The sequence below is a fragment of the Syzygium oleosum genome, unplaced genomic scaffold (assembly GCF_021117445.2).
Source record: "Syzygium oleosum isolate NSW1041296 unplaced genomic scaffold, Sole_v2.1 Sole_v2.22, whole genome shotgun sequence".
Classification (NCBI taxonomy): Eukaryota; Viridiplantae; Streptophyta; class Magnoliopsida; order Myrtales; family Myrtaceae; genus Syzygium; species Syzygium oleosum.
The window spans coordinates 2,846,837-2,858,374 of NW_026607506.1; the positions used below are offsets into that span (position 1 = coordinate 2,846,837).

The 11,538-nt window shown below is 41.7% G+C and overlaps 1 protein-coding gene and 1 non-coding gene across 2 annotated transcripts; one reads left to right on the top strand and one right to left on the bottom strand.

The window, feature by feature from the left end:
- Positions 1-257: 257 nt before the first annotated feature.
- On the top strand, positions 258-3,598 carry LOC115669295 (thaumatin-like protein 1). The gene is made up of 3 exons (XM_030590539.2): positions 258-396; positions 497-1,205; positions 2,771-3,598. Exons 1-3 carry the CDS (start codon positions 333-335, stop codon positions 2,973-2,975), a joined length of 978 nt encoding a protein of 325 aa, XP_030446399.2. The 5' UTR covers positions 258-332; the 3' UTR covers positions 2,976-3,598.
- Positions 3,599-4,245: 647 nt separating this feature from the next.
- On the bottom strand, positions 4,246-4,329 carry TRNAL-CAA (transfer RNA leucine (anticodon CAA)). The gene has a single exon. It is a non-coding gene; the product is annotated as a tRNA-Leu (tRNA).
- Positions 4,330-11,538: the final 7,209 nt, after the last annotated feature.

Here is an 11,538-nt window from a genome sequence, read left to right on the forward strand (position 1 = left end):
ATCATAAGAAAAAAGTTTTCCTATAGTTAATTAAATATAAAAGTGTTTTACTAATATGGGTCAGGTCGGGTATGGGTTGAGTACGGGTCAGGTATGGATCGGGATATTTACATTACAAATAAATGAGTCATAAACGGGTTAATGGGTCAATTTGGATCGGACCATTCATTATCCAATCCAAACCCGACCCGATCTATCCATTTAACAGCTCTACCCTGAAACCTCCCGTTGCTGAAGAAGAAGAAGAAGAAGAAGAAGAAGAAGAAGAGGAAGATTGCTCCAAACACAACTCTTACTCCTCCTTCTTCAACTATACAACAGGCACAACATCAATGGCGAGATCCTTGCCATCGACATCTCTGCCATCGCTGCTCATTTCCGTAATGTTCATGGCAGGTAGTTCCGTCAACAGAATAACCTACCCTTTTCGTGATTCTTCCGCAGAGTTTTCCATCCTTCTTCGTTTGATCCGTTTCTTTTGCATTTTGCTTTTCAGTTGATGCGACGACCTTCACGTTAGTGAACAAGTGCGAGTACACGGTATGGCCCGGCGTCCTCGCCAACGCCGGCGAGCCACCGCTCTCCACCACCGGCTTCACGCTCCAGAAGGGCGAGTCCCGCTCCCTCGCCGCCCCCGCCGGCTGGGGCGGCCGCTTCTGGGCCAGGACGCACTGCGCCCTTGACCCTGCCACCAGCAAGCTCTCCTGCCTGACCGGCGACTGCGGCTCGGGGCAGCTCGAGTGCGGCGGCCGCAGCGCCGCCCCTCCCGCCACCCTCGCCGAGTTCAAGCTCAACGGTGACAGCGACCTCGACTTCTTCGACGTCAGCCTCGTCGACGGCTACAACCTGGCCATGCTGGTGGCGCCCCAGGGCGGCAGCGGGGGACGGGGCAACTGCACGAGAGTCGGGTGCACATCCGACCTCAACGGCGCGTGCCCCTCGGAGCTGAGGGTGATGGCCAGGGGCGACGGGTCGGGGGCAGCCGCCGCCGCGTGCAGGAGCGCGTGCGATGCGTTCCGGCAGCCGCAGTACTGCTGCAGCGGCGCGTACGGCAGCCCCCAGGCGTGCAAGCCGACGTCGTACTCGGAGGCGTTCAAGAGAGCGTGCCCGCAGGCGTACAGCTACGCGTACGACGACGCGACGAGCACGTTCACGTGCGCCGGCGCGGATTACGTCATCACCTTCTGCCCATCTCCCAGCACCAGGTGACCTTTTTACCCTTCCGTCCTCGTGATTTTTTTCGATATTACACGGGTGTTCAGTCGCGCAAAAGCGCGCGGGCCAAGGCTAAGTGGGCACACGGGGGTTTTCATGGATTTGAAAGGGCAGTTTCGACAATTCGAGAGAAAGCAAGTTTTGTCGCTATCGTTTGTCGGCACGGCGAGGATGAGAGGGGCATTGATATTCCGAACGGAAATCACAGCGGCTCGCGATTGAGGAAGGAACAAAATATCTTTCTCTCTGTTTCCAGAAAGAGATGCTAAAAATATCTGCTTCTTCCTGAAGCTTGCGATTGACATTGCACTTCTATTTTGTTCTTAATGATGGGGAAATCGACGGTTCGTTTCTACTGCGAGACCATCGTGAGATCAGATGGATTCCACGTGCGTCTACCTCATCCGATGATACATGTGAGTCGGGCTCACATATATTGAGTGTATCGTCAAGCTTCTGGGACCGGACTCTAATGCACTTGCGAATAGGGTTGTGTAAAAGAATTGGGAGCCGCCCAAACCGTATGATTTTTTGATTCTTGGAACCGTTGAGTATCAGTGCAGTTCCTGATTCCAGATGGGAACTGCCCACTTGGAGTCTTGGACCACCCGAATCGGACTGTTTTATATATCTAAATATATAATTTTTAATTTGAGCTCTCTCACTCACTTCACCTCAATCCTCACGAGTCACACATGCTGCACACTCACTCGAAAATCTTAGCCTCTCAACTCTCTCCTTCAATCCTCTTGCCTCATCTCGATCTCTTCCGCGATCGCCTCTGTCTCTCGCATCACCTGAGCTCTCTCTCGCCTCTTGCTCCGCAATCACCTCGCTTTCGGCCCTCCCTCGCCTCCCTCTCCTATAAGTCCACACTCCTTGTCTCTCTCCAGAATCTGGCTATAGTGGTTTACATTGTAAACCATGACCGTGAAGTCCGCACTCATTACAATAAGTGTAGATGCTACGGAGAGAAGATTGAAGACTGCGAGGAACTTACCAAATCATGTGGTTGGAGAATTTTCTCTCTTGTAACCAATCTTCTCTTTGTCTTGGAATGAGGACGGCTAGGAACTAACCAATTCATCAAGCAACATATTTAGGAAAACAAGCAAGGTATTCAAACAGGTCATGGAATTGGACGGTGAAGTGAGTAGCTATGGAATTGGACGCAATCAGGGGGCATTCTTTTTTGCTGGTGCTCGGTGGGATCGGTTCCCTAGTGGTTCATGGAATCAATGGGCAGTTTCCGATTCTCATTATGTGGAAACGACCATTAGAGGGCGGTTCTCGATTCCAAAGTGGGAATTGCCCACCTTGAAATCGATCATCCCTATTAGCAAGCTTGTAAGTCAAGTAATGACTTATCTTGCTTCACATTGTTTCACTTTTTCCTCTCTTTTCTTGCTAGGAGAGGTCAATAACATATTTCTATTGTGACGAGCCATCTATGGTACATTAGTAGAGAATCTATCTTTTTCCTTTTTTGTAAATTTTTTTGGGTCGTTGCATCATCGTTATCATTTCTTATGGAGATTTTTTTTTTCCGGGCCAGCCAAAAGTCAGCTTCTTCACAAGACCAGACTCCGGGGCCCGCCACGGACGTGGCGCCTCTCATCAACAGCACGATGGTCTACGAAGGTGCGGTGGAGGCGAGCCACGCGGCGCCGTCCGCCCGCGCCCGCACCCGCTTATCCGTGGTCGGCCTAGCCAGCGTGGCGGTGTCCACGTGGCGGTCGCGGCATCTCTTGTTGGCGTGAGGTGGGCCCCCCACGTAACGATTCCCGATAACCGGAGCGAGCCGACCTCTTCCCCACTATGGGCCCAAATGGGGGGGGGGGGGGGGGGGGGCGTGTCGCAATCTTATCGGGCTCGGGGCCCACAAGCCTTCGTACGATTCGGGTGGGCCCGGATGACGTGGCCTGGAAGGGACGGGACTCGGTGATGGAAAAGCCTACCTGTCGAATTTGGCGGCACTGTAGTACATAGTGGTATATGACGTCATCCAAATATGAAATAAAAACTATATATTAAAGGCGTTAGTGGTTGAATTCGAAATGGGGAGGAAAAGGGGCTAAAAAGATGGACAAGACCTATGTCATTTTTTTTTAATTCCTCTGCTAAGTTTGATTCTTCTTCTTCTTTTTTGCCCCTAATTTTTGGTATAGATGACGGAAATTAACTTATTAAGCCTCTCTTGTATTATTATTTTTTTTTGGGGGGGGGGATAGGATTCGTACGTCAATAATTAGCTGGGTTGGTGGGGACGAATGTTCTTTGTAAGGTGCGATGTCCACATATGGTCCAGGCCAATACAATATAGAATACATATTTACACAATGATATTTATATATATATAAATAAAAATGCAATTTCCTCTCCTTCTTTTTTTTTTTTGGTTTTTTGGTTTATGGTGGGGGATGGTGTTGTATGAGGCACGACGACCATGGAGGATATTAATTTATAGTATAGCGCAAGTGTCTCTTTTTCTTTTTCTCAATTGCATAATAAAAAAAGGGGTCCAACTCCGATTTGGGTAGCGGTTGGGCTTCAACTACGATAATGAGGACAATGTGACGATCGCAGAAAAGATTTCGATAACATTAAAAATGTGCAAAATCTTAACTGTTTTGTAGAGACTTGTGCATCGTCAACAGCAGGTTCATTCTTGAACTTTCCTTTTGTTTTGCACATTTAGTTTTACTTTTAAATTCGGAATTAATTGTTTAAATCGAGAGGAGAGCCGACAAGAATTTGAGTAGATGTGGTTATTGAGAGGCATGTCCTTTTGAGATTCGCATGCTATACTTACCATCCCATCATTGAGGCATTGTCCTTGATAATGTATAACTCAATTTGAATGAGTACTAATCTCAATTGCAAAAGACTTCTAGGGACTTTCCCTTTAAACACCATAAACTCGATTAATCCAACCTCATTTTGTGTGTTGTTTAGCCCATAAACTCGATTAATCCAACCTCATTTTGTGAGTTGTTTAGCCCAAAAGAAAAAGAAGGGGGGTAAGAAAATTGTCAGAAGTGGGATTTGAACCCACGCCCTCTCACGAGGACCAGAACTTGAGTCTGGCGCCTTAGACCACTCGGCCATCCTGACCTAGTCGTTCTGATGGGTCTGCCTATGTTTTATTCCTTAAAACGTTGGTGTTACACCCATAGATTTGCCTTCCCAGTTTCCAACGACCGGCTGAGGTGGTACCTTCTTCGGCGTAGGAAAAATTATGGTTAATACCACAACAAATCCAAAATTGATATGTTTGTAATAAATTTATTCTGAAATTAATTTTTTTTACTGGAAAAAAACGCAAATTAGTACACCTGCGATAAATTTACCCTCCGTTAGTTGTCCGTTAAATTTTGTCATCAAATTGTTGAGTTTGATAACACTTTGCAATTGAAGGGTATACTGGTTTAGGGTTTTACGTATGTTTGTCACGGGTGTACTATTTTGTAGTTTTTCGTGGTATTAATCCAATTTAACAGAAACTAACGGATGGTAAATTTATCACAAATGTACTAGTTTGGGGGTTTTTGGTGGTAAAAAATTAGTTTGGGATAAATTTATTATAGGTGTATTAATTTGGAGTTTTTGGAGGTTAAAAAATTAATTTAGAGTAAATTTATCACAAGCGTACCAGTTTGAGATTTTTAGTGATATTAACCCGTAAAATTATGGCCATCAAATGGGTTTGTCTATGGTACCCACGATATTAGGGGTGAGCACCAGTCCCAATTCCAAATTTTTTGAACCGATTCTTGGTCTCCTGTGCTGAACCGGATCGAAGGTTCAAACTGATGGAACCGACGATGTAAATACTTTCACATAGTTAATTTCGACGTCCTATTTTTGCATAAGCGTTGTCCGAGAACTAGATGAGAAGCTTGATAGTTGACTCCAATCTGGATCTGTCCAAGGTGAGAGCTCATCCCTTAAGCTTATAATATATTGATCATGTACCGAGTCATAATCACATATATAGGTCAGTACCCACAATTTTAAATTTTACGAATTTTAAATTGGCTTCTCCGATTGCACTGGTCTATCATCAAATTGAAAGATCTTTGCGTTTATGAAGGCCAAAGTGATTGAGAAGCTTGGTAGATTAAACACCCGATCGGTTCCTGGATTGACGCTGGAACCGGCTCGGACCGATCGGTTCCCAATTCAATAGGGTCAATTCCTAATTCTGAAAACTAGGAACCGACTCACACTGAAACCGATAACCCCTGCACAATATTGTATTATATGATTTCATTTGCGATTTTGCAATTGGATATGGCAAGAATCGATACAATTGTAAAGGAAAATCACATTTTTACTTTACTTTTTCGTTTTCGTTCTCAAACTTCCATGAAGTTGTGTGAAAGCGTTTTCATTGATTTTCCGTTTGCTAGGTCAGAAGCCAATCATTATCCAGTCCCAATTCATTCTGAAGCAAATGAAACCGGCCATAAGCTTTGTACCTATCTCGATCCCCCTACAAATTTCTTCATTTTTTTTCATGGATGAGAACACTTGGCCCCAACTTCAATGATCGGAAATACCATGATTCGAGAGCACCCAAAAATCCATAAAATAAAAATGTCCTTCATTGCTAGTGCTACTTCCTCGTTGACTTCACACATTATTGCTAGGGCAAAGCCTTGTGCGTTATAGATGTTCTTTTTTCCGTAAGCTTTGTTTTTTGGATTTATTCATTTTGTTGTTCAATGTAATAAGCAATTAACTTTAATCATTACTTGTATCTGCGCACCCTCGATGCATGTGCTAGAAAAAAAAAATTGATTCTAAGTACTATATGTCTCGATTCTCATTAAATCAATTTGACGTATCCGTAACTGCATTTGTACATTCCTACTGAATTTTGGAAAAGTGAAGGGTATGGATTCAAGCCCAAAACTTAGGTGGCCCAAGATAGATAGACTAAGGCTTTAGCTTTCCAAGGAAGATAAAGATTTACCAATATTAGCCAGAACAATTAATTAATGTAAGTTGTTGACTAAAAAATAATTATATATACATTTTGAGAAACATCACTTAGTTTCGTATTCTTTTTATACATATTAGAATTCAATTCCCTTGAAACTGGATGATCGAGTTACTTGATTTCAAGAGGAAATTTGAATGCAGGGACTGCTCTGTCACCTCAATAAAAGTGACGAAGCTATCACACACTAATTTTCCTTTTCAATAACCTAGAAACATAAACTTTCTAAGTTTGCCAACACCTAATATAAGCCATAAAGCATATGCATGAATGAAAGAAAAATTGCTGACAACGTTTCACAAGAGAAATAATAGTTTTTTTTCGAAAAGTCGACAAAATACCTTTTAGAAATATAAATGGATCAACGAGTGAATCAACAAAGGTTGTGAAAGGATCCTTTCTTGATTTTGAACATGAAAGTAACTGACAAGAAATTTAAATGTACTAAGAATGGAGGCAATTGCAACGGCCATGTAAATTGTAGGAAAGTAAAGATAAAAAATAAATTTGTGAAGAGGTTGAGTTTTTTTATTGGTCAGGATCCCTTAACAATAAATACACTTGGGGTATTTATAACTCTCTTTAGGCGGTTACATATAACGGTTACTGAATTTAAATGAAGAAATAACTTCATAATTCTATCCATAGATACAAAAATTTACACAATCTCTTATTATCTAGCAAAACATAATCGCCAAGCAGTTATGTTTTTGTGTCTATTGCTTGCTATTAATGATTTTGTCGATCAACTTCGTAAGTCTTGATGAAGGCTCTCATGATCTCATCGATAACTCTTCGGATGTTGTCAATGACTTCCTTAGCGAGTTGTCAATTGTCGATTGTCTTGTTCATTATTGACCAAACTCTTCTCTCATCGACTAAGTCTGATTAGTTTTCGATAATAACTAAAAATTGATCATTTTTTAGTGTCAACAATGAGATCAAAGTATGACAGATTAAAATGTCCGGAGAACCGGTATTTATCTTACAAGCATCACACGGTCGCTTTTACTGTGTGGCATACAGAGAAACAAAAATTGTTTTGCCTTCTTTATTTTATGAGCAGTAGTGCAAGAAATAGAACTTTCTGGTCACGGGTCACACATGATCTCACAGCTGTAAAGGAAAGAGGAGGATTTTTCTCCCAAAGATCGATTATAGGGCTATATCGTCACCAACATTAACTTGGTAAATCACACCTAACAAGGATATCTGCATTGTTTTAATAGTGCAAGAGTTAGAACTTTCTAATCATGGAATCACACAAGATCTCACAGCTGTAAAGGAAAGAGAAGGATGTTTCTCCCAAAGATCGATTCAGGGGCCAAATCACCAACATCAACTTGGTAACTCACACACCTAACAAGGATTTCTTCATGGTTTTAATCTGGTTGTTAGCCAAACCCCGTGGTCATGTGAAATCAAACATTAGACAACAGACGCAACGTGCGCTTGTTTCGGCGTATCCCAGATGGGTTAGTCAATTAAGAGTCGTTGATTAATTATTAATGGAGGATTAGGAAGTGTTTGCCGGATCGAGGAGGGGTAGACGACCAACCTTTCCTTCGTGTCGTTTCAGCAACCACAAAATCCCTCCCATCAAGTCCTCAAGAATCATCCAACCTTGTTTAGTCGGTCAAACCCAAAAGAGAAGTTTTTCTTTTTCTTGAACATTAAGCGCTTTACTATAGTTTCTGTCCTATGACCGACCAGAATTGGGAAATACTAATCATAGCACATGTTCCGTCATGCAAAAAATGTTATCGTAGACTCGATCTAAGACTATGGCGCCAACTCGCAAACGGACGGATAATAAAAGGTATAGGACTTGTTTCTGTCGTGCTAAAAGCTGTCGCATTATGAGGTTTTACTAGTAGAATCCATGTTCATATTTCAGCACCCCCTTAATCATACGATAATCATGTAATGCCACTCTGGGTATATGTTATTCTCACGAACGGATTGAGAAATTTGGTACCATGTGCTCTTTGCAAAAAGCATACGTCCAAGACCAAATAGGGCGGTTTCTCCGGAGAGATAATCGGACAAGTTTATGATGGAGACCTAGCTAATAATTTAAGTGGATATATAAGATCATGTTACATTTTTTATTTTGTAGAGTCTAAACCCGATATGGCAATGACAGGCGGTTTTCCTCATTATTAAGATGTGTACATATATATATATATATATGTGTGTGTGTGTATTACAATAAGAAATTAATGAACTATACTAGCTAGCTAGAGTTTAAAAAAAATACTAAGATTGATTTATAAAAGGTTAATACCACGAAAAACTTCATACTGTATACATGTAACAAATTTATCCTAAATTAATTTTTTGACCACCAAAAACCTCAAATTTGTACATTTGTGATAAATTTACCTTCTATTAATTTTTGTTAAATTGGATTAATACAATGAAAAATCACAAACTGGTACACATGTGACAAACAAAGGGAAGAACTCCAAATAGGTACACCCCTCAACTGCCACGTGTAATCCAATTTAGCAATTTGATTGTAAAGTTTATCGAAAATTAACGGAGGATAAATTTGTCAGATGTGTACTAATTTAAAGTTTTTGATGATCAAAAAATTAAGTTTAGATAAATTTATCATTGTTAGAAATATGATAAGGAGGGTAGAATTGTAATATTGTGTTTAGAGGGTTTTACGTTATGTTAAGCACATATATTGTAATTCCTTCATTGAATAGAAACAATTCATTATCCTCTCAAACATGGTATCAGAGCTTCGCTCTTAACCCTAATCCACTTGCCGCCGTCGTCTAGCCGCCGGAACCGTCGGCCATCGTCACCGCCTTCGCCGCGGCGGGCTCCACCTTCACGCGACGCTCGTGCGTGCGATCCCCTCATGCGCGTGATCCTCGCGCTCTGCTTGCGCGAGCCTCACGCTAGCGCATGCTCTTCTGCTGCTCGCGCGTTGCTCGTGCGACACTACTCGTTGTCTCTGCTTGCACTGCCTCGCCATCACTAACTATGGTTGCTGGATTCTTCGTCTCCCCATGAATTAATCTGATCCATCTGTCACCAAGTTTGTAATCTTTTGGCCAACACATGAATACCTGAAGTCGCTTTTGTTAAAGTATTGCACTGGATGTCGCTGGATGTTGTGGGTGTCGGATGTTGTGGTGCACTGAGGAAACTTGTCGGCAGTGATAGAGTTTGGAATTAAGAGGGTTTCTTCCTCTCTTTTTGAGATTCATGGGTACTGTGCTGAAGTGAATTTTAGGTAATGGTTGGTCTTTAAATCGGTGGTGTTTGTGGGTCGTGGAGAATTACAATTGCATTGGGTTATTGGTCGGTCGGCACTCCTCCACCGAGTATTGTGTTCAAGTTCCAATGAAGGCGCCCCTGTTTCTGGTCGTGCGGCTACTGTGAACAGTAGCTAGGTTTTTCCAAAAAAAAAAAACAGAACAGAGCTATATTATCCAATGCAAGCGATGACCACATCAAGAGCTACAATACCTCGGAATATTCAATCCTCTCTTATGAAAGTGGTTACTCTTCAACATTGACTCGATGGTTATATGATTTTTCCATGAATTGTCATGACTAGTTGTGATTCGATTGAACCCTCATATTGGTGATTACGTTTGGCTGATTGTGTTTTGGAGACTGTTATTAGAGTTGAAGTCTTAGTTGTTGTGACATTGTTTGTGGGTTCAATCATATATTTAGCTTATTAATGGCTACTGCTGCATCCTCTGTTGGATTACCACATTTACAATTGACTTCAGTCAAGTTGGATGGTAACAATTATGCATCCTGGTCTAAAGCTGTTGAGGTTTACCTTACTGCTACCAAACAACTGGATTATCTTACGTCTGAGGCCCCATGAGTTCAGAGTAAGGTTGCTGATTGGATTGCTGGTGATGCCTTGATACGTACATTGTTATGGAATAGTATGGACTCGAAGATTAGTCCTCATTTTATTCAATGTAACACAGCTAAGGAGGTTTGGGATAAATGTGCCTTATTGTATTCTAGTCAAAATAACATGACACGAGTTTGTGATACATGGGAGGCACTCTTTGATCTTAAGCGTGGAGATCAGTCATTATTTGAATATTATGCTCGTTTCACGACTTTATGTAGACAGTTGGACACTTATCTTCCAGCTTCAGACAATGTCGCCACCCTTACCAAAAGACAAGAGGATCTTCGGGTAATACTATTTCTCAAGGTTTTGGGACCTGAATATTCTTCATTACGTCAACAAATTACTTCTTAGAGCTCTCTTCCTACAGTAGATGAGGTTTTCTCTCGGGCTCTTCGTTCGACGCCTACTGAGAAGATTTCAACCTCAGCTTTGGAGACCAGTGCTATGGTATGTCGTTTACATAAGGCCTTATATGGACTTAAACAATCTCCTCGTGCTTGGTTTGGTAAGTTCACTGATGCAGTTACCAAGTTTGGGTTAAAATAGTGTCAAGTCGATCATTCAGTATTTAGTTCCGTATCCTCAGCTGGTTGTATACTTTTAGTGGTATATGTGGATGATATTATTATCACCGGTAGTGATTCAGATGGTATCCAACGATTTAAACAATTTCTACATACAGAAGTCGATACTAAAGATTTGGGACGTCTACGATATTTTCTTGGGATTGAAGTTGCCTATTCACGGGCAGGTATCAATTTATCACAATGAAAATACGTAATTGATATTCTTAATGAGGTTGGATTTCTTGGAGCAAAACCAGTTGATACACCTATGGAGCCTAAAGTGAAGCTTGATACAGAACATGGAGAACTGTTACATGATCCAGTGAAATATCGAAGGTTAGTGGGTAAATTGAACTATCTCACTGTCACAAGACCTGATATATCCTTTACCGTCAGTGTAGTGAGTCAATTTATGAGTTCTCCTCGCACTACTCACTGGGATGCTGTACTGCGAATTATTAAGTACTTGAAGGGAACACCAGGTAAAGGATTACTTTTTAAGAGTCATGGTCATCTGAACACTACAGGATACTCTGATGCAGACTGGGCTGGATGCCCTACTGATAGAAGATCTACATCAGGGTATTGCGTATTTCTTGGAGGCAATTTAGTTGCTTGGAAAAGTAAGAAACAACATGTGGTTTCTCGATCAAGTTCTGAAGCAGAATATAGAGCTATGGCATATGTGACAGGTGAATTGCTCTGGTTAAGGATGTTATTGTCAGAAATTGGTGTGTCAACATCAGATCCATCAACATTATATTGTGATAATCAATCAGCTATCCACATTGCGAACAATCCTGTTTTCCATGAGCGAACCAAACATATTGAGGTTGACCGTTACTTTA

Excerpts from the sequence above, each read along its gene's own strand:
- LOC115669295 (XM_030590539.2), top strand. The coding sequence starts at position 333 with ATGGCGAGATCCTTGCCATCGACATCTCTGCCATCGCTGCTCATTTCC. Across the intron at positions 397-496 it reads TTCCGTAATGTTCATGGCAG|TTGATGCGACGACCTTCACG; the intron begins GTAGTTCCGTCA and ends TTTGCTTTTCAG. Across the intron at positions 1,206-2,770 it reads TGCCCATCTCCCAGCACCAG|CCAAAAGTCAGCTTCTTCAC; the intron begins GTGACCTTTTTA and ends TTTCCGGGCCAG.